Below are 21,400 nucleotides of genomic sequence, written 5' to 3' on the forward strand. Positions count from 1 at the left end.
CCCTGACTTTCAAACAAGTCATCAAGTTCAGGAATAGGACTGCAGAAATCACTAGTGTTTTCTCCAGAGGTTTAGTGAAGGCTGAATTGATATTCCCTGTAGCACTTCCAAGGTGGTGAAAGAATTTTGCTTTGCCTCTAGAACACGGGTTCTTGGCTTTTTCTTTGCATCTTGGACCCCTTTGGTAGTCTGGTGAAACATATGAACATCTTCTCAAAATATTGTTTATAAATAAGTGTATAAAACAAAATAAGAAAGATTACAAAGGAAACCAATTATATTGAAATAAAGATTAATTTCCCCCCCAGAAATTCACAGACCCTCCTCCCACTAAATCTATCCATAGACTCCCTAAAGGGGCTGTGGACCTCAGTTTAAGAATCCCTGCCCTAGAGGACACTTCAGTGTCACAATTCAGCTTGTCTTAAAGTGGCTTGGGACTGAAGAGGTGCTGAGGATAAGGGAGTTTCCACTTGTAGTATAGAGAATGGAGTCAGTATCATTCTATAACCTCTGCCCTGTCCAAATGGAGTAAAGTTGAAGTTTCCCTGTGGTGAGTTGTTACCAGTAATTTCTATATTCACGAGCTTTTTTGTCAGTTGGCCAACCATTATATTGAAGGTCCTTCATTCCATTTTATATGAGAATCGATTGAAGGAACTGGGAATGTTTCGTGTGGAGAAGAGAAGGCTTGTGAGAGACATAATAGCTGTATTCAAGTACTTTTTCAAGAAGTTATCATGTGGATGAAAGATTAGGCTTGTTCTGTTGGATGCCTGAATGCAGAACTAGGAGAAATGGGTAAAAATGGTGAGATCTATTTAGACTTGGTGTCAGGAAAAACTTCCCAAGAATTAGAATTGCCCTGATGTGGAATAGGCTGTCTACCTCTGCCTCCAAGTATTCCTTTTAGGTCTATATGGCTACCCGGGCCCTTCCCATCTCTGAAATTCTGTGATTCTTTAACTTAGAATATCAAAGATGGACTTGTATTTGATAATGGCGGAGTGACCCCTGGTGGTCAGTGAACTGGGGGGAAAATTTCTTTAAATGAAGCCTTTGCTCTTGCTGTCAAAATAGATGTTAAATTAGTAATGTCTGTAATGATTTAATAACTGAGCTGATAGAGATAATAAAATTTGTTTATAGATTATGTTATAGCTTTTAAAATGCTCTTCTAGTTTGAAATCTGGTTATCAAGATGACTTTGGTAGTTCAATAATCATCCGAGGTTCTGCCTGTTGTGGAATGTGCTCAGTACACAAGGCAACAAATCAGTCAACCCTGGAAACTCAACCATAATTCTGAAAAATCTAGCCGTGTCCTTTTCTGCTTCTTATATATTCATGAGTAATAAGTGTGGTAACTGAATTTTTGCTTCTAGATGTATTTATCAGATATGAAATACGACAACATACATCCTGTTTTTCCATAGGCATGCTGGTACAAGTCAGAGTAGAAAACTTGTTCACAAGGGAAGCTAGTATACACCCACATTGAAATGGAATCATAATATACTTAGGGGGAGTATAGTTTAAAAAAAATTTTAATGTATGGCAATTTTTATTCATAATGTTCCTTTCAAATAGGTCACTGTTTTCATTTATGGATGGGGAAGTTAAAATCAAATTATCCAGTCTGAATAGTGCCAGAGGGACTTTTTCTTGGTTATAATCTTTTGGACTATATGTCTTGAAATTGTAAGTTTTAAAAAAATATTTTGGGGCAGCTAGATGGCACAGTGGATAGAGCACCGGCCCTGGAATCAGGAGTACCTGAGTTCAAATCCGGTCTCAGACACTTAACACTTAGTAGCTGTGTGACCCTGGGCAAGTCACTTAACCCCAACTGCCTCACTAAAAAACAAAAAACAAACAAACAAAAAAATGTTTTAAAGAAGATATTTCAGATGGTCTAGAAATTATGCTTCTTAGCACCATCTGCTTGTTTTCCCATCATTCTGCCATCATCACTGCCATAGGGAGCTGCATAGGAAAGGGGCCATTTTTAAATTTTCAGTGTTTCTTGGGTAGCCCTGACCAAGATTTGAAGGCTAGCAAACTCTCTGCTGGTGACGAGCTTCTTGGTACTTAGGCTGTTCTTTGGAAAGCAGACTTAAGCTGTTGCTGAGTCCATTCTTGAAGCCTTTCATATATGATAAAACCTGGTGGAGCTGGCATTTCTCTCTAGGAACCTAGGAACCCACCCTTCATACCATAATGAGTTGCACAGAGTAAGTAAGCCTATGTGAATTTCCATTTGCATCATTAAAAACTTGTTATTTAATTTATAATATGAATTTATTTTAACACTCTTGAAGTTTCTTTCAAACTGGTTTTTCCATATCTTTCTCCATATAGTAAATGTCCTTCTAAGGGTTGGGGAAGTACATATTTGTGGTTGTGCAACTACCTCTTTTATTTTGTCACAAGCTTACAGAATTTGATTGTCATTGGATATATTCAGTTCTAAGAAGCTATTTGCAATAATGCAAGGTGGTGTTTGTACTACTCTTTTTCCTTCCTGGTAGAGTTCGTGGGATCCTACACTGTTTTGGGTTATCCTTACAGTCTTAATTATAAATTTTCACCTAGCCTCATTGCAGCTGACTGTACCACAAAAGCTGAAAGTGGCAAGCTGTCTTCAACAATTGTGTAGTAGCCAAAGAAAAGATGTCATTACTCCCACAAACCACCATGCAAATTTAGTTCTTTTTAAAACTCATTGGTTGTGTAACAAGCTTTTATCCACAGCCTTGCAGTTTCTAATTCTATGTTTTTTGGTTGGTTGTTTGTTTTTGTGAGGCAATTGGGGTTAAGTGATTTGCCCAGGGTCACACAGCTAGTAAATATCAAGTGTCTGAGGCCGGATTTGAACTCAGGTCCTCCTGACTCCTGACAGGGTCCAGTGCTCTATCCACTGTGCCACCTAGCTGCCCCAGTTTCTAAATCTATGCATTAAATTTCTAATATCTACTTCCATTTCTACTTCATTTAATTCTTGGCAGTCAGTAAATATTAATGAATAATCTGTGCTGCTTACAAAATATTTTTGGCATAAGACTATTATGTTCTTAAGACTCCAATGCCAAAATGATTGTAAGATCATAGATTTTAAACTGGAAGGGACTTTAGTGGTCACATAATCCAGTTCCCTCATTTTACAACTGAGAAAATATGTCCACTGAAGTGACTTACTAAGGTCACACAGGTCCAAAGTAGCAGAGCTAAGAACCCAGATCTCCAAATCTAGCACTTTCCCCATTGTCATGGGATTTAAAAATATGCTCCTTTTGCTTTCTTTAAACCTTTAGAAAAAAATTAAGTTCTTTTATTTCACCAAACTAATTTGACTAGACAGTTGTAGCTTTATTCTTCCAGTGAATAAAATTATTTTGAAAGTCAAGCAATATTAGCCCATTTTTATATCATGCTCTGAGGTTTTCTGTGGTCTTTCATTACAACTGCCCTGGGACATAAGTGATACCAGTACTATCTGCATTTTACATGAAACTGAAGCTCATAGAGATTAAACTAACTTAACCATTGACACATGTTTTATAAGTGCCAGAAGTGGAAATGGAACCTAGGTCTTTTGATAACTGACTTTGATTAAAACCAAACTAGAAAACTGATAAGGACAACTTAGCAAACATTTTGTTTTTTGTTTTTTGTTTTTGCCAAATATGTCAAATAACTTATGTGTTCAGGATTCTCTTCACTGGGAATGATATTTCTAGGTACTACATGTTAAATACGGTAAGAATTTAGAACAATTCATAAATTGTTGTGGAACATATGTGTGCACAGACTTTATATGTAGTTACATATGCATGTATATTAATATATGTATGTTTGTATCAATATAAATATATCTGGATGAATTGTGACTGTTTTTGGTTGACAGTTGTCCCTTTTAAGTTAGTTACTTTAGGAGTCAACATGCTTATTCCAGTAGGACCGATAGGCAAAGAAAAATAAAAACAAAAAAATCTTCTTTTGGAATTATCCCCAGGGTTACAGCACATTCTGTTGACCATCCATGCTTGTGGCAAATCTTCATCCTTTCAGCACAGATTTTATTTTTTAAATAGCCAAAAGTTAGAGCCAAGTTTGAAAAAGATGGATGGATAATCAAGCTTAGCACTGTGAGAATCTAAAATGGTGTGACATAATTCAGCATTTTTTTTTCTTTTCTTTTCTAGGTGTTCAATTCAAAACTGCTAAAAATCAAAGAAAGACACTCATTTCTTGCCTACTTAGGAAGGGCACAATATGATCCTCAAGAGCCTAATTACATCTCTTTAGACAAGCTCGTGTCTATTCCTGATGAAGTATTTTGTAAAGAGGTTGCTAAAGCTTCATTACAGGACTTTGAAACATTCTTAAAAACTCTTTAGCTGCTAAGGGATGAAATTTAATAATCCATTAATATTTATGTGAATCAATATATGTTTTGTATAAATAACTTTGTCTAAATAGATTTAAATAAACCTTTGTTTAATATTGTAAAAGGGCTTGCTCCTTTCAAATCTTCTTTACTTGTTCTTAATTTATTTTCTTGAGAGCCATTTTCTTGAGAAACTTGAAGGCCAGAAGCAATCACAGGCAAGTAAGAACTTTGAAAATAACATGTTGAATTTATTATATACTTTAAAAGAAGAACAAGCTGTATAAAATAAACAGTTGAAGTTTCATGTACAAGTCTCTCTGCTCAATTGTGTATATGTAAGAACCCAATTAATGTTTTTAAGTTCAGAATTTTTAAAAATGGGAATCTCATTAGTTTCAGAGTTCTCTCCAATGATGCAGACTGTAAGTCATTCATGCCTGCCCATCTTGAGTTCAACATGTTCAAACATATTCAACCAAAAGTTCACCATAGAGCATCCACTCAACATTCTCAAGGCCTTCCTTAATTTAGTACTACTGAAGCCCTCTGCTGTCTACCTATTTTACATGCATTTGAATCCTGCCTCAGACATTTACTAGTAGTATGACCCTGAGCAAGTCACTTAACTACTCTCAGCCTCAGTTTCCTTATCTATAAAATGTAGGTAATAATAGCATTTAACTCACGCTGTTGTTGTAGGGATCAAATGAGATCACATGTAAAGCAGTTTGGACAACTTAAAGTGCTATATAAATGCTATCTCTTCCTGTCCTTTGCTCCAGCCACATGAGTAGCCCATCTTTTCTTCCTCTTAGATGATTTCTCAGTGATGCTTTTACTCCAGTTCTTCTTGCTTGGTCCTTGATTAGTGATGCAGCCCACTCACATTTCCCCATGTACCTCTCCATTGCCATAGTTCATTCTTTGAAGCTATTGAGGTTCCACATCTCATCAGACCACTAAATGGTAACATTGACAAGCTTGACCTCAGCCTTCATAGGAAGCTTGGATCCTGTGAAATAAAGAGGAAAAGAGGAAGGGAGGGAGGGAGAGAATAAGCATTTATATGGTACCTACTATGTGCCAGGTATTTGATCTTCACAAAAAACTATACTCATTTTACAATGGAAGAAACTGAGGCAAACAGAGGTTAAGTGACTTGTCCAGGGTCACAGAGCTAGGAATTGATTGAGGCTGAATTTGAACTCAGGTCTTGCCAACTCCAGACCTGGCACTCTATCCATTCTACCACCTAGCTGCCTAAGAAAGAAAGGATATCAATAAAACGTTTGAAAAATAAACTCAGAAGATAATGTAAGGAAGATAAGCTTATTACTACCATGTCAAATTTTATATGTAATACATCTTTAAATTTTACATAGCAAATTGACAGTTTTTTATACAATCCTTTTTGCTCTTTCTATAGGGAATTATTTATATTGATGTTTCTTGTTCAGTCATTTTTTAGTTGTATCTGACTCTTCATGACCCCATTTGGAGTTTTATTGGCAAAGATACTGGAGTGGTTTGCCATTTCCTTCTCTATCCTATTTTTACATATGAGGAAACTGAGCAAACAGTGCTAAGTGACTAGCTCAGAGAGTTTCACAGCTATTAAGTGTCTGAGACCAGAGTTGAACTCAGGAAGATAATTCTTCCTGATCCCAGATCTGGCACTCTATCCTCTGGGCCACATAATTGCCCTTGATACTTCTTTTATAATAAAAAGTTTTGATGTTTCTTACTTTTAAAATAAAAAGAATAAGTTTAATCTACCATAAAAAGTATAATTCATTCTCTCTTTTAAAAAATTCCTCCCCCTCTTGGCAGAAGGAGAGGGCTTTTACATATACTTAATTGTCACTTCCTAGGAAAAATGTGAACAAGTTTAGAGAGAGAGCAATAAATCATTTTAGATTGATGAAGCTATGTATTTCTTTCAGCAGTGCTAACATTGTCCAAAACACTTTTGGAATTGCCTTCAGAGCATGTTGTTTTTTTTCTAAACAGCTAAAAATATATTTAGACTTGAAGTAAGGAAAAGCTTCCTATCAATTTGAGGTGTTCAAAAATACAATGTGCTGCCCAGAGGAATATAGTAGGTTCTTCCTCACTAGAGACCTTTGGCCAAAGGCTAGATGACAATTTGTCAGGTATTTCATAGAGGAGATTTTTGTTTTAAGTACAGGTTGGAGCAGATGGCTTTTGAGGTCCTTTTTGATTAATTTTTATCATTATGAGAGGAGATGATCTTCATCCCAAGGATAAGTAAGGAGCATATAAAATGAAGCATGCCCATTAGAATAGTCTAGAGACCAATGAGGGTTGACTAAGTATTGATGCTGACTCACGGAATTCTACCAATTTCCATCCTTGGGCATTTCAGACCTCTGCCCAGTTGAAGTGTTGGAGTACAGCAGTTGCTTTCCTTATTTGGAGCAACAGCCGGATCTAAGCCAGTTATTCGAGATTCAGCTGCTCTGACCAGGGAATCAGAATGACAGGTAGAGGGTGCAAATGTACATTTTTTTTGTTGATGTCAACTAAGTTGATTTCTTCTGCAGTTAGATAACCTTACAGTAAGGCTTTGGTCTTTGCTCTCTGAATTTGTGAACCTGACTGACAGATATCTGAGGAAGAAGTTGAATAATGTTATAGATCCTAGTGGGTTAGATTTTTTTGGCTTGGCTTTACTATTTTGTTATCAAGTGTCATAAATTTCCAGAATATCAGACATACTCATCGATATTCCATGACAACTATTAAAAGTTCTCTTTGGTCTGATATGCAGGAATGCATGCTTCCATTTGCACAAATCATCAAAGATTGATTCTAGTTGTGATAGATTCAGCATTGAAGAAGAGGGAAAGGATATGAACACAAGATAGGGAAAGAAAGGCCATAGAAAAGGAGAGAAGGTCAAAATGTGAATTGTAGTGAACCCAGATTCAAATGCTAGTTGTATGACTTTGGGGGAGTCACTTAAGCTAAGCTTTAATTTCCTTATCTTTAAAATGGGGATAACACTTGGCAATATTGACATTGAAGGATTATTGTGAGGAAAGAGCTTTTCAAAACATAAGGCCATATAAAATGAGTTCTTATATTTACAAAACTCCAAGACAACTCTAGTCTCCCCACAATGATTTACTAATTTCTGTCTCTCTTCCTTATCCTTGGAAACTTTCTCCACTTAGGGACAGCTAGGTGGTATAATGGTTAGAGTGCTGGGTCAGAGCCTGAAGACAGGAAGTTGTTGAATTGTTTTAGTTGTATCTGACCCTCCTTTACCACATTTGGGGTTTTCTTGACAAACATACTGGGATGGTCTTCCATTTCTTTCTCCAGCTCATTTTACAGATGAGAAACTGAGGTAAAAGGGGTTAAGTGACTTGCCCAGGGTCAGATAGCCAATAAGTGTCAGGCCAGATTTAAATTCAGGGCTGGCTCTCTGTCCACCTAGCTGCCCCGAAGTCAGAAAAATCTGTATTCAAATCTGGCCTCAGATGCTTCCTAGTTGTATGAGCCAGGACAAATCACTATCTCTGCCTGTTTTCTCAACTGAAAACTGGTTATGATAATAATAGCACCTACCTCCCAGAGGATCAAATGAGATATTTGTAAACCATTTAGCATAGTTCCTCATCATAGTAGGTGTTTGATAAATGCTTGTTTCCTTCTTTACTCATATCACCTACATCTAAAAGCTATTCTTTCTGGAGTACTTTCTCTGATTAATCCTAATTCCATCCTAATTTCTTTTATATCACTTCCCCCCACCCCCAATCATTGTGTTTCTATACTCCTTTCCTCTCTCTGGGCTTTTATATACAATGTCCTTCCATTCCAGAAAACTCCACCCCTCCCCCAGACCCATATTCCTCACCTGTTTAAATCTTTTCTTTCCTTCAAAGCCAAATCAGATATCACCATCTCCATCTTTTCATAGTCCCCTTAGCTACCAGTGATGTCTTCTCAAAATTTTCACATGACTGTGGACCACTCCTGTGTATCTGTCATAACTCATATGATAGTGAGTGGGAAAACTGGGATGCCAATCCATGGTTGGTGGAGTTGTGAATGAATCCAAACATTCTAGAGAGCAATTTGGAACTATTCTGTACATATCCTTAGATCCAGCAATGCCACTGCTAGTTTTATATCCCAAAAACATCCCTAAAAAAAGAAAAATACCTATTTGTGCAAAAATATTTATAGCAGCTCTTTTTGTGGTGGCTAAGAATTGGAAATCAACGGAATGCCCATCAATTGGGGAATGGCTGAACAAGCTTTGGTATGTGATTGTAATGGAATATGGTGCTATAAGAAATGACAAGTGGAATGATTTCAGAGAGATCTGGAAAGACTTATGTGAACTGATGTATAGTGAAGTGAGCAGAACCAGGAGAATGTCGTGCACAGTGACAGCAATATTGTTTGATGAACTGTGAATGACAACTATTCTCAGCAATACAATCATCCAAGTCAATCCCAAAGGACTAATGATGAAGCATACTATCCACCTCCAAAGAAAGACCTGGTATTGATTGAACACAAACAGAAGCATGCTATTTTCACTTTCTTTCATTTTTTTTCTTTTATTTATTTTGTACAAAATGACCAATATGATAATATTTTACATAATTGCACAAGTCTAACCTATATTTGATTGCTTGCTGCCTCAGGAAGGGGGAAGGTGATAGAGAGAAGGAAGGATAGAATTTGGAACTCAAAACTTTAAATAAAAATGTTTTTTTTTTTTAAAGTGATTCCCTACTGGATTGTAAACTTCTTGAAGGCAGGCATCACCCCTGTCTTTCACCTTTGTCTCCCCTAAGCCTTATTGTACCTGATTATTGCTTAATACATATTGTTACTTTGAATTGTATCATATTTTGCACTTGTAAAATGTTGCTTTGTACATATTTATATGCAATTTCATGTGTCTCTTTTTCTTTTTTATGGGCACTTAAGTTATTTTATTCAAAAAATTTCAAATTGCTTTCCAAACTTTTGTAGTTTTTTTTTTTTTTGAAATTGACTCCACCAATGGGCCAGGATTCTTGTCATCCACCTCATAACCCCTCCAACATTGATTATTGGTATACATATATGTATACTTTTTTTTTTTGGTGAGGTAATTGGGGTTAAGTGACTTGCCTGGGATCACACAGCTAGTAAGTGTTAAGTGTCTGAGGCCGAATTTGAACTCAAGTCCTCCTGAATCCAGGGCCGGTGCTCTATCCACTGTGCCACCTAGCTGCCCCGGTATATATATTTTTTAAATTCTGAAAGTATTTTATTATTTTCCAGTTACATGTAGAGATCGTTTTCAACATTTTTTTATAAGATTTCTAGTTTCAAATTTTTTTCCCCTGCCTCCTCTCCTTCCCCCGCTTCCCAAGACAGCAAGTAATCTGATATAGGTTACATATGTACAATAACATTAAACATATTTCTGCATTAGTCATGTTATAACAGAAGAATCAGAGCAAAAAGGAAAAACCTCAAAAAAGAAAAACAACAGCACCAAAAAACAAGAGAAATGGTATGGTTCAATCTGCATCCGTATTCCACAGTTCTTTTTTTTTTTTCTTTTTCTGGATTTGTGTTGGGGGTTTTTTGTTTTGTTTTGTTTTGTTTTCGGGGCAATGAGGGTTAAGTGACTTGCCCAGGGTCACACAGCTAGTTAAGTGTCAAGTGTCTGAAGTCAGATTTGAACTTAGGTCCTCCTGAATCCAGGGCTGGTGCTTTATCCACTGAGCCACCTAGCTGCCCCCTTTTTCTGGATTTGGAGAGCCTTTTCCATCATGCGTCCTTTGGAACTATCTTGTACTGTTGTATTGCTGAGAAGAATCAAGTCTATCACAGTTGATCAACACATAATGTTGATGATAATGTGTACAATGTTCTCCTGGTTCTGCTCATCTCACTCATCAGTTCATGCAAGTCCTTCCAGGTTTCTCTGAAATCTGCTTGCTCATCATTTCTTACAATCATATGTCTCTTTTTCAAACAAGATTGTAAACTCATTAAAGAGGAAGAAGCAAGTCTTTTTCTTTTCAATAGGCAGAGGTGAACAACCTTTTAAAACTGATATGCCATAGGTCTGGCATTGCAGATATACTGGTGCAGGCCCTCATCGCTGGTTGATCTCCCATCCTCAAGTCTCTCCCCATTTCAGTCTATACTCCATTCTACTTTCAAAGAAATCTTCCTAACATGTAGGTCTGACCACATCAGCTCCCTACTTTAAAAACTCCAGTGGCTTCCTATTACTTCTAGAATCAAATATAATGTAATCTGAGCCTCAAAACCCATTGGTACTGAATTCTCTCTTCATTGGTGGATATCAGTGCCCCAAATCTACCAGAGAGTAGGAGGAGAGAGAGCTTGTCTCTTCAGTCTCTTCTTGTACTTCTTACTTTCAGTTTTGAGAGAAAAGATCTGTGATGCCAACCTCTCTTCAGGTCAATGAAGAGCAAAAGACTGGGAAGAAACTGGTTTGTAGAACTTTGATCATATCCTCACAAACAGCTTGCTCCTTAAAAGATTTTAGGGAATTTTCTGGTGTGGGATCTGGGACTCTGTCAATTGAGTTGGGTTACCTCACTCCTAACAGGATCTCCTTCATTCTGTATTGTGTAGTATATAGTCTCTTATGTGTAATTTTCTCTGATTTCTGTTTTGCAGTCAGCTTGGCTAAATGGATTTCTTTGCAAGTGACTGGTGTATGTTCATTGTGGAACTGGCATTTGTTGGGAAGAATGTCAAACCCTGGATATAAAACTTGTCGGTCCTCTTTCCTCATTAATTAATAACAATCAGATACTTAGTTTTAATCTTAAGAATTATATATTCTAAATTAATAATATTTCAGGGACTTGATAGGTAGAATTCCAGCATCGTACCCCCTCTAAGGAGAGCAGAATGACTAGCTGCTCTTAGAATGGCTTGGAGAAGGATAGGGAGAAGATATGCTAGAGATATATTTATTCCCATCTCCCTTGGAACCACACATCAAGACAGTCCTTGCTACAATAAAATCTTCTAACTTTTGGAGCCCTTTGCAAACTAGTCCCACCTCTCCCCACCTTACTTTGCTAATCTTTTCTCTATAAATACTCTGTAACCCAGCAACACTGGCCTCTTTGTTGTGCCTCACACAAGGCACTTTATTTCCCAACTTGGGGCATTTTCCCTGGCTGTCTACCATGCTTGGAATGTTCTCATCTCTTGGATTCCATGACTTCTTTCAAGTTCCAGACAAAAACCCACTTTTTACAAGAAGTCTTTCTCAATCCACCATAATGCTAGTGACTTTCCTTTGCTTATTATCTCTAATTTATTCCGTATGTATTTCATTTGTAAATAGTTGTTTGCATGTTGTCTCTCTGGACTCCTTTAGAGCAGGGACTATCTTTTGCCTTTCTTTGTATCCATGGTGCTTACCTCAGTGCCTGACACATAGTAGGCACTTAATAAATTTTTAACTGACTGATTTCTGGTATACAACAGCTTCCTATTCCTTTATCTAGTCTGTATTCTATGAATTTTGGTCCCTAGTTTTTTGTGCATTTTTAAAACTAGTTCTGTGATTTCATCTTACATTCTTAGAGAATTGTCTGGGCCTCTGAGAAATTAAGTGACTTAACCAGTATCACACAGTCTGCATTTGTCAGAAGGAACTTGAACACTGGTTTTCCTGACTTTCTTCTATCCTCTAAATCAAATTTCCTCAAGTGGTCATAAGGATTTAATTCAACAACCATTTTTAAAGGTGTCCTATAGGATACATTTACATCATGTTTTAAAATTTACAAAATACTTTGCTTATAACAGCCCAGAGAGTTCAGAAGAGGTGATGGTTTGCTGAGAAAAGTTCTGTTTTGTGCATGATGAGTACGAGATACCATCTGGTTCAAAATGTGCAATAGACAATTGGTGATGCAGGACAGGAGCTCTGAAGAGAGATAATAGGGCTGCATATAAAGCTCAAGGAATCGTTTGTATAGAAATTATCATTGAATCCATGGGAAGTGATGAGATCACTTAGTTATACAGTATAAAAAGAATAGAGAAGATGGTTTGCTTATGATTGATCCTTGGGGACAGCCAAGGTTAGAAGGTATGACAAGGATGAAGATCCAGCAAAAGAGATTCAGAAGATGTGGTCCGACAACAGAACCAAGAGAAAGTAATCACAACCAAGGAAACTCAGAGGAGAAAATACCTAGGAGGGGAAGGTAATCATCAACAATGTCAGATATTTTGGGAAGTTCAAGAAGGATGAGGATTGAGAAAATGCCATTAGATTTCTCAATTAAGATAGCTTTGGTAAATGTGGAGAGAGCAATTTCCATTGAAAGATGCAGTTGGGAACCAAGTTGTAGAGGGTTTAAGAGTAAGAGGAGATGAAGTGGAGGTACCTAGCATATACAACAGAAAGGAAGTAAAATTAGGGGCTAGTGAAAGGTTTGGGTTTTTCTTTTGTTTTGTTTTGGTGAGGCAATTGGGGTTAAGTGACTTGCCCAGGGTCACACAGCTAGTAAGTGTCAAGTGTCTGAGGCCTGATTTGAGTCCTCCTGACTCCAGGGCCAGTGCTCTATCCACAGTAAAAATTTTTTAAGGATGGGAGAAATGTGGGTTTACAGGCTAGAACTGCAGTAGGCCATTCATAGGCCAATTGGTATGAAAATTTCAACCTGCTCATTTCCAACCTGGGCCAGTTTTGCTCTCCTTTGGTATCCTGGTGGCCCCTAACTCTCTGGGGCTTATAGTATTGGCCCTTTACTTAGCTCAGAACTCCCCAGCTCATGATCCACTGGGCTTAGTCTCCCTTAGTACCAGGGATTACAAGCATGGACCTGCCTAAATTTATTTTTATTTGGTTTGGGTTTTTTGGGTTTTTTGCTGGGCAATTGGGGTTTAGTGACTTGCCCAAGGTCACACAGCTAGTAAGTGTCAAGTGTCTGAGGCCGGATTTGAAGTCAGGTACTCCTGAATCCAGGGCTGATACTCTATCCACTGCGCTACCTAGCTGCCCCCTAAATTTATTTTTAAGGAAGAACTTGTCAAAAATTAGAGTTATCCAAAAATGGAATGGGATAGCTGCCTTGGGAAATATCTCCTTCCTGCAAGTCTTCAAACAGAGGTTGGAGGAATACTTGTCTGACAAGTAGGGACATTCTTGTTCACATGTTTATGACTCCTCAACAAGATTGTGAGCTCATTCAAAGGAAAGAACAAGTCTTTTTTCTTCTAAATAGGCAGAGGTGAGGAACCTTTTCAAAGTAGTAGTATTTCAGGTTCTAGCAGATTACACAAAATGGAAGTCTCTTCCAACCACAGGTGTGCTGGTAGATGTTTAACAGCTGTCTATCCTATACGACACATTTAATCTGAATTAATAACATTCCCCGCTCCTCCTCTTTTCTTAAGTCTAGACATCAACCAAAGCATAAGTCAAATCCTAACTTGTCGGGTTTGCTGATAAGTATAAATAAATGACCGCCCTGAAAATTTAACCATTTGCTCTCACTGTCTGGTAAACATTAGCAACAGCACACCCCTAATTCCCACTCAGAATCTATGATCCCAGTGATTCCCTACCCCTTCCTAGATTCTAAAAGCTGAAAGGGACTTTGATACTTTGTTGACATTACACCTATTATAAACCAATGTATAAAGTAGGGCAGCTAGGTCTAGAAGAGTGGAGTTCAAATACAGCCTCAGAGCCGTACTAGCTGTATGACCCTAGGCAAGTCACTTAGCCCTGTTTGCCTCAGTTTCCTCATCTGTACAATGGGCTAGAAAAGGAAATGGAAAACCACTTCAGTATCTCTGCCAAGAAAACCCCAAATGGAGTCATGAAGAGTTGGGCACATATTAACAGCAAAAACAGAATAAAGTATTTTCAAGATACTCATTTGTGGGGGACCTTAAAAACATGATGTGTGTGTTTCACTGGAAAAGAGAAAGGGGTAGGCCAACAGTATAAACAAACGTTCTAGGCTCCCGGGGTAGAATTCTATCCTTTGAAAGGTGAAAGCCAAAGGGCGCCTGCGCAGGAGCAACGCCTTCTCCCTCACAGTCTCGCCCCGCCTCTTCCGGCGCCTGCCCTGCCCCTTCGCTTGCAGAGGTCCGACTTCCTTTCCACGTGATTCCTAGTGTCCTCTAGGACTTACCCAGCAGGCAAAGTGCCCGTCTCTCCAGATCAAGATGGCGACGCGAGTACCTAGTAAGGAATCGGGGACCCCGAAAATGAAGTGGGATGGGCTGGGCTGGGCTTCTGGCGGCCTCCAGCTTTCCCGCGGCCCCTCCAGCCATCTGGAGAAGACGGCGGGCGGCAGGGAGATGAGAGGCCCCAGCCTCGAGGGAGCGTCTCGACGGAGGCTCGGTCTGGAGTGACCGGGCCCAAGGTCACCCGGGTTGTGGGTAGGGGGCTCGACCAAGGCCTCGGCGGAGGTTCCGGGGCAGCGAGGGGACTGGATGGGCTGGGAGACCTCAGGGCAAGTCCGTTTCTCTGTAAAATTCAGGTATAACAGCCCTGCCCAGCAGGGAGAATCCAGTAAACGGGAGAGCGCTTTACCTGTTTTATACCCTGTACAGCTGTTACTTATGCGGCGCTTTGCAAACCTTAAGGCGCCACGTAGTGAATACTAGGTTTTTTGAAAGAACCGTATTTTGGGGAGGGGGGTGAGGCAATTGGTATTAAGTGATTTGCCCAGGGTCACACGGCTAGTGTCAAGTGTCTGAGGCCTCATTTGAACTCAGGTACTCCTGAATCCAGGGCGGGTGCTCTAGGACCGTATTCATTCTATGAAAAAAACCGCGTTTCCCCATCTCTGCCTTCTTTCCGTCCTGCCCTTGAGTCAGTCTTTGGGCGAACTGGACATTGGACTCCAGAACCGGGAAGGCTTGTGGAGAGGTAGAACTTTTTAAATTCCCATCTTATTTCTCAGTTAACAAACATTTATTTTACGCCTCATCTCATTTCTAGAGTTTTAAAAGTTAGAGAGAGAGAGAGAGAAAGAAATTACTTGTGACAAAGAGACATAGCCAAGCAAAACTAATCTGTCTACGTCCAAAAATATATATATATCTTTCGGCATTTTGAATCCATCATCTGCCTGGCGGTGGGTAACATGCTTTGGGCCTTCTCTGGAGAGACCAGGAAACTGAAATCTAGAGACAGAAAGGGACTTGTCCAAGGTTACATACATAGTTAGCAATGTCAGAGCCAAACATCTCGTCTTTGGGCTCGGAGAGGCCAGGAGGTTTTCTCTGTTCCAAATCTCTTGTGATTAAGTGACAGTATTTCTAGCCAGAATCATCTCTCTCCCCTCCGTTCGTAGGAGAGGCAAAAAACCTCTTAGGGTTGTTTTGAATATCTTGAAATTAGAAGGGAAGGTGAACTTCAGCTACAGAGGAATTGGTATCGATGTTTGCTTCTCCCCCCGTAGGTGCTCTAAAAAGATAGCTTAGATAGATTTGAGCCCCTTCTAATACTTTCCCCTTGTATTCTCCCTCTTTAGATCAGAGGAACAGTTTTTCTTAGCCTGTTTCCTTTTCTTTCTCCCCCCCCCCCCCATGTCACTGAATCAAGTGGGAAGAGTCAAATGACCTGAGATTGAATGGTCTTTTCTGATGGGACAAAAGTGTAGGTAATATGACAACAAGATTAGGGGACACTTGGCCCATAGGAATCTAGCTCAGTGTAGGTGTCTGTTCATTCAGCAAACATCTATTTAGACAATAAGATAATTATTAAATAATTGCATTTTGGTTCATTTGAATATTTGAAAATGTATAAAAATGCTTTCAAATATATTCCAATTACTTTTAATAAATGGATAATTAATTTGTAATTATCTGCACATTTTTCGTATAAACAGGGTATTAGAATCCTTTCAATGATTCTTAAGTTAAACTGTTCTCCAATCCTTTAAATTTTTGATTACTGGATGTTGTCCTACTATAACATTTATAAATCATCATAGCAATGTTAAAACTGAAATGGGGAGAGGGCAGCTAGATAGTGCAATGGATAAAGCCCTGGCCCTGAATTAACTAGAGTGGCATTGCATAGGAAATATGTTTAGCTTGGTTGAGGAAACTTGGCCATTCCCTGTAGTTCATCTAGAAAATAGCAAATTACTTTAGAACTGAAAGATTCAAATGGCTAATGGTGGAAAGAAGAAAAAGTTGCCAGTGGAAAAGAATAACTTGGGATGGGGTATGGGGAGATGGCCCTGACCTTGGTTTTAGTTTCCTTTTTCCCTGCCCCATTAGCCAGAAAAGAATTTTGTGAACTTCAGAGGACAAGAGGATTTCAGTTTGATTACTGGTGTTAGAACAGCAACAGCTGATGGCAGTATCTACATTGGGATCAGAGGATAGAATGGATATGATGAGAAAAGGTAGATTCAAGTCTTTACAGGAAGCCCAACAGAAAAGCTACATCTAAGGCAGCCAGTTGGTGCAGTGGATAAAGCACCTGCCCTGGATTCAGGAGGACCTGAGTTCAAATCTGCCCTTAGATACTTGACACTTACTAGCTGTGTGACCCTGGGCAAGTCACTTAACCCTCATTGCCCTGCAAAAAAAACCCAAACAACAACAGCAACAAAAAACCCTGAAATGGACTTTGGATATCTTCTGGTCCAAGCTCCTCTCTTGCTAGACCAGGAAACTAAGATCTAGTGACAGAATTGGACTTGCTCAAGGTTACATAGGTAATATTGTCAGAGCTAGAGCTCTTATCTTCTGGCTCCTCAAGTCCAGGAGGTTTCCTCTATTCTAAATTTCTAGTGATTAAATGACAAAAGTTGCTTTTGTTTTTTCCAGCCTTTATAGCTAGAATTGGTTCTCCCAGCCGACTCCTCCCTTCCTTTGGTGGAAGAAGCCCCATAAAGTTGTTTTTAATATCTTGAAATTATTAGAAAATCCTTTCTAATACACTTGCATTTCCTTCCATTACAATGTATGATCCCTTATACTAGAGATGGTTTTCAGTTTTCTAAGGGCATTTCACAATGCTTTTCAGAAAATAGGAACTTGGGGGCAGCTAGGTGGCGCAGTGGAAAAAGCACCAGCCCTGGAGTCAGGAGGACTTGAGTTCAAATGTGACCTCAGACACTTGGCACTTACTAGCTGTGTGACCCTGGGCAAGTCACTTAACCCCAATTGCCTCAACACCCCCCCACCCCAAATATTATCAGTAGGGGCAGCTAGGTGGTGCAGTGGATAGAGCACCAGCCCTGGAGTCAGGAGGACCTGAGTTCAAATCTGGCCTCAGACACTTAACACTAGCTGTGTGACCCTGGGTATCATTATAGTCTATTTGTTAGTCATGGATGTTTATACATTAAAAACTGCCTGCATTAGCCCAGTTTAAATCAATAATAATGGTTTACATGACAAAACTAGATGAAGTGGCTAGAGCTAGACATGTGACTCTGGACAAATCATTTTCAACAAATCATTTTCATCTTCCAGGGCCCCGTTTTCCTCATCTCTATAGAGCACTTCAACATTTGCACATTTCTCTCCTGTTAACTCATTTGATCCTTACAACAAGCCTTTGGGGTAGATGCTGTTATCTTTGTTGTACAGATGAGGAAACTAGGGTCCAGAGAGGTTAGACATGCCCCGGATCACATTATTAGTAAGTGTCTGAGGCAGACTACATGTTTTCTTTAGCTTTAAGATTCTTTTGTTCTAAACTTGACCACTTTACCACTTATAATCTTTTCAGATAGATCAATGAGATTCAGAATAGTATAGGTATTTGAATAGGGGTAGGACTGGTTTGGAAACTCAGAGATGAGTAAACTACCAAGGCAGGGCAGCAACTTTTTGTAACTCTTACAGAACCTTTCTCTGTAGAGAGCTGAAAGGTGAAGCAACTAAACAGATAACACCAGAAGAGAAATGTAAAATGTGTGTATTCCTGATGATTAGTATTAAATAACCATATGGTACTTTCAGCTGTAGCATCAAGCCAATGGCTCCAGAGTCTTCGAAAATGGTATTACAATGCTGCAGGATTCAACAAACTTGGTAAGTATCTTTACCATTGCATTTTTTAAAAAAAATTCTAAAAATGGTACTTTTTTATTTAACAGATTCTGTCATTTTTTAATGATCCAGTGTTAAGAAATTTAGAGATTTTATGATTTGAAGGACTATAGTCTCTGTAACCTTTTAACACAATGTTTGTTGGCTGTTAGAAAATTGGAAGTACAAAAAATGGCAGTGCACTATTTATATGATTAAGCACAAACTTAAAATATATGTTTAGGTATGATTATTTTATGTAAATTAATCTGGCGTGGCCTTTACTTTGAAATTGGGGCCTATTTAATGAAAACTTGCTCTGTGCATGTATTTTATACACGTATACTTTTTCCTTAAAACAAATAATAGTTGAGCTATAGTTGCCAAATTATTATTGCTTGACTCCCATCACATATTAAATTATAATGTCAGTTTTAAGACATTTCCATGATTTAAAAAAAAAATTGCAACTATTTTTGTTTTTAAAAAAATGTCCAGTTCAACTCTTTCATCTACTCTTCCTTTTAATAGGTTTAATGCGTGATGACACACTTTATGAAGATGAAGATGTTAAAGAGGCCATAAGGAGGCTTCCAGAGAATCTGTATAATGATCGAATGTTTCGTATCAAGAGAGCTCTGGACCTGACCATGAGGCAGCAGATCTTGCCTAAAAACCAGTGGACAAAATATGAAGAGGTATAAAGCCTTTCATATAACTGAGCATTCTGGGTATTAGGAATTGTTAGGGGAAAAAAGATACATCATTGCCGTATAAGTCAGTCAGATTGTCTCCCAGTGATTATTTGAACTAGAGATGACAGAGTAAAACTGTATTCTTCCTGAGGGTTTTGGCTACTTTCACTTTCTAGAATGAGGTTAAGTCCAATCTGGCCTTCAAAAATTAGAATTTCAGGACATTTAGCCTTTAGCAGTCTCTTCATTGTCAATGTTTGTTCTCATAAATTGGCAAAATGTTTTTAAAAAATCTTTGTGGGGGAATATCTGGTATTTCTGGGTTCTGAAATTGAAAATGTTTTCTCTTAGTTTGGGACTAGAAAAAGTAATTGTTTCAATGAATTCTTTGTTAGTAACCTAAGGATGTTGGATATATAAAACTGGTAATCACAGCTTAAAATATCTTGTCCTGTTTTTCTTTAGGACAAATTATACCTTCAACCATATCTGAAAGAGGTTATACGTGAAAGAAAAGAGAAAGAAGAATGGAATAAGAAGTAATCATGTCAAAGGAATCTATTAATATTAATCCTCAAAATATTTTTTAAATAAGTATGGTTGTGCAAAGTATAAGGGTAGCTAACCATTTATAACTGTGTGCTACAAATTAATTTAATTTAAATAAATGACTATCATAGGAACTTGTAAACTACAAAACTTTGCATCACAATATCCTGAAATTCACTGCATTCACATTAAATTAGTGTTATATAATTTCTAGTGTCTTTAAGATTATATTCATAACTGCTTCCCGTAGCATCGAGGATGAGGTTATTTTAAATGAATGGTTGTTAATCTTTTTTCAGCACTAATTGGTAGCGAATAATCAACAAAATGCTGAGGGTGTGTGTGTGTGTGTGTGTGTGATTAAGATGATTTGAGGGGAAAATTCTAGCAAGATAGTGTCGTGAATAGATAGCTGGATTTGGAGTCAGGAAGACACAATCAGGAGAATAAGTCAGTGCTAGAATTGGTATCTTCTTTCTCAGTTTAGTGTTTTGTCCATAATTCTGGCTCTCACAGTAGTGTAAAACTGGTGAAATTTATTTATGGTGCATTTCAAAATTTACTCTCTTTTACATGGTTCATTCAATTATCTACAACATAAAATCTAATTGGAAAATATATAGAAATAACCCAGTAACCAAAATAATTTGTAATTTGTCACCATTAATTAAATACCTACTAAGTGCATGACAAGGTGTTATGTACTTAAGATACAGAGATATGGTACTGACCTTTCCCTCAAAGAGTTTATAATCTGGGGGGTAGACAGGTCATAATGTTAAATAATACAAATTAGCTTATAATAATTGTCATGCAAAGCAAGTACACCTATGTGCTATTATTATAGGAGATAAGCATTGGAGAGAAAGTTGTGGATTAAGTAGGGCTGGAAATGGTTTTATGGAGCTGGGATTTGAATTGGACTTTTAACTGTCACTGACTTTAGTATTCTAATCTATCAATGAGAGAATTGGATCAAAGGAGTTGCTTCTCTTCCAGCTCCAGTATTATGATTTTTATTGACTAAACATTAAATTATAAACCTTACATCATATTTAGATTTAGTAAGCATACTCTCTGTCTCTGATAAAGATTATTAAACAGTTGGGAGCCAAGCATGGATCCCTGAGCAAGACATCCTACTGGAGACAGTTATTTAAAATATTGTGGGATTAGGCTGGGTTTAGCTAAATTATTGGGGGCCAGACTGGCTTTTTAAAAATTTGCTACTTAAAAATTAATGACCATTGCACCAGTTTTTGGCATTAAGCATTTATTGTTAAATGTTAGTAAAGAGTTGACTGCATGGCACTTAACCCAAGCTGAAGACCTCCCCAGTGCCATATTGTCTTTACATTACCTATTCTGTACTAAGAAGAGAATGCTTCACCAACCCACAGCCCAGAATGGTGTTTGAGGTACTTTCCTCTTCTGATAGAGGTGGCTGTTACACACTAATCAAAGCTAATTTGTCAGCATCATTCAGTTCCATTGACTGACATGTCTTGAGGGTGGTCCATATTAAAATGAGCTCTATTGTGATCACTTCAAGGTCTAGTGGGAGACAGACTCTCTGAAGGCAAAGGCACATTCAGATAGGTGTGGTTTCTATCTCCATTCTTTGTACATCCTGCACAGGATTAGACACTGAAGGAGATTAGTACTTTCCTAAAAAATTACCTCTGAAGTGGGGATAAAGCCCA

General features: G+C 38.1%; 2 protein-coding genes across 2 annotated transcripts in view; both read left to right on the plus strand.

Moving 5' to 3' along the window:
* MTERF3 (mitochondrial transcription termination factor 3) overlaps positions 1–4,663 on the plus strand; it is a 50,300-nt gene extending 45,637 nt beyond the window's left edge. Inside the window, exon 9 of the mRNA XM_043992832.1 lies at positions 4,205–4,663. Coding sequence (XP_043848767.1) covers positions 4,205–4,399 — 195 coding nt within the window. The 3' untranslated portion in view covers positions 4,400–4,663. The remainder of the gene's footprint in view (positions 1–4,204) is intronic.
* A 9,840-nt stretch (positions 4,664–14,503) lies between these two features.
* Positions 14,504–19,904, plus strand: LOC122734655 (cytochrome b-c1 complex subunit 7). The gene is made up of 4 exons (XM_043975625.1): positions 14,504–14,632; positions 18,385–18,456; positions 18,985–19,151; positions 19,614–19,904. The coding sequence occupies exons 1-4, from the start codon at positions 14,614–14,616 to the stop codon at positions 19,689–19,691; spliced, it is 336 nt and encodes a 111-aa protein (XP_043831560.1). The 5' UTR covers positions 14,504–14,613; the 3' UTR covers positions 19,692–19,904.
* Positions 19,905–21,400: the final 1,496 nt, after the last annotated feature.

Source organism: Dromiciops gliroides, chromosome 1 (genome assembly GCF_019393635.1).
Source record: "Dromiciops gliroides isolate mDroGli1 chromosome 1, mDroGli1.pri, whole genome shotgun sequence".
NCBI lineage: Eukaryota > Metazoa > Chordata > Mammalia > Microbiotheria > Microbiotheriidae > Dromiciops > Dromiciops gliroides.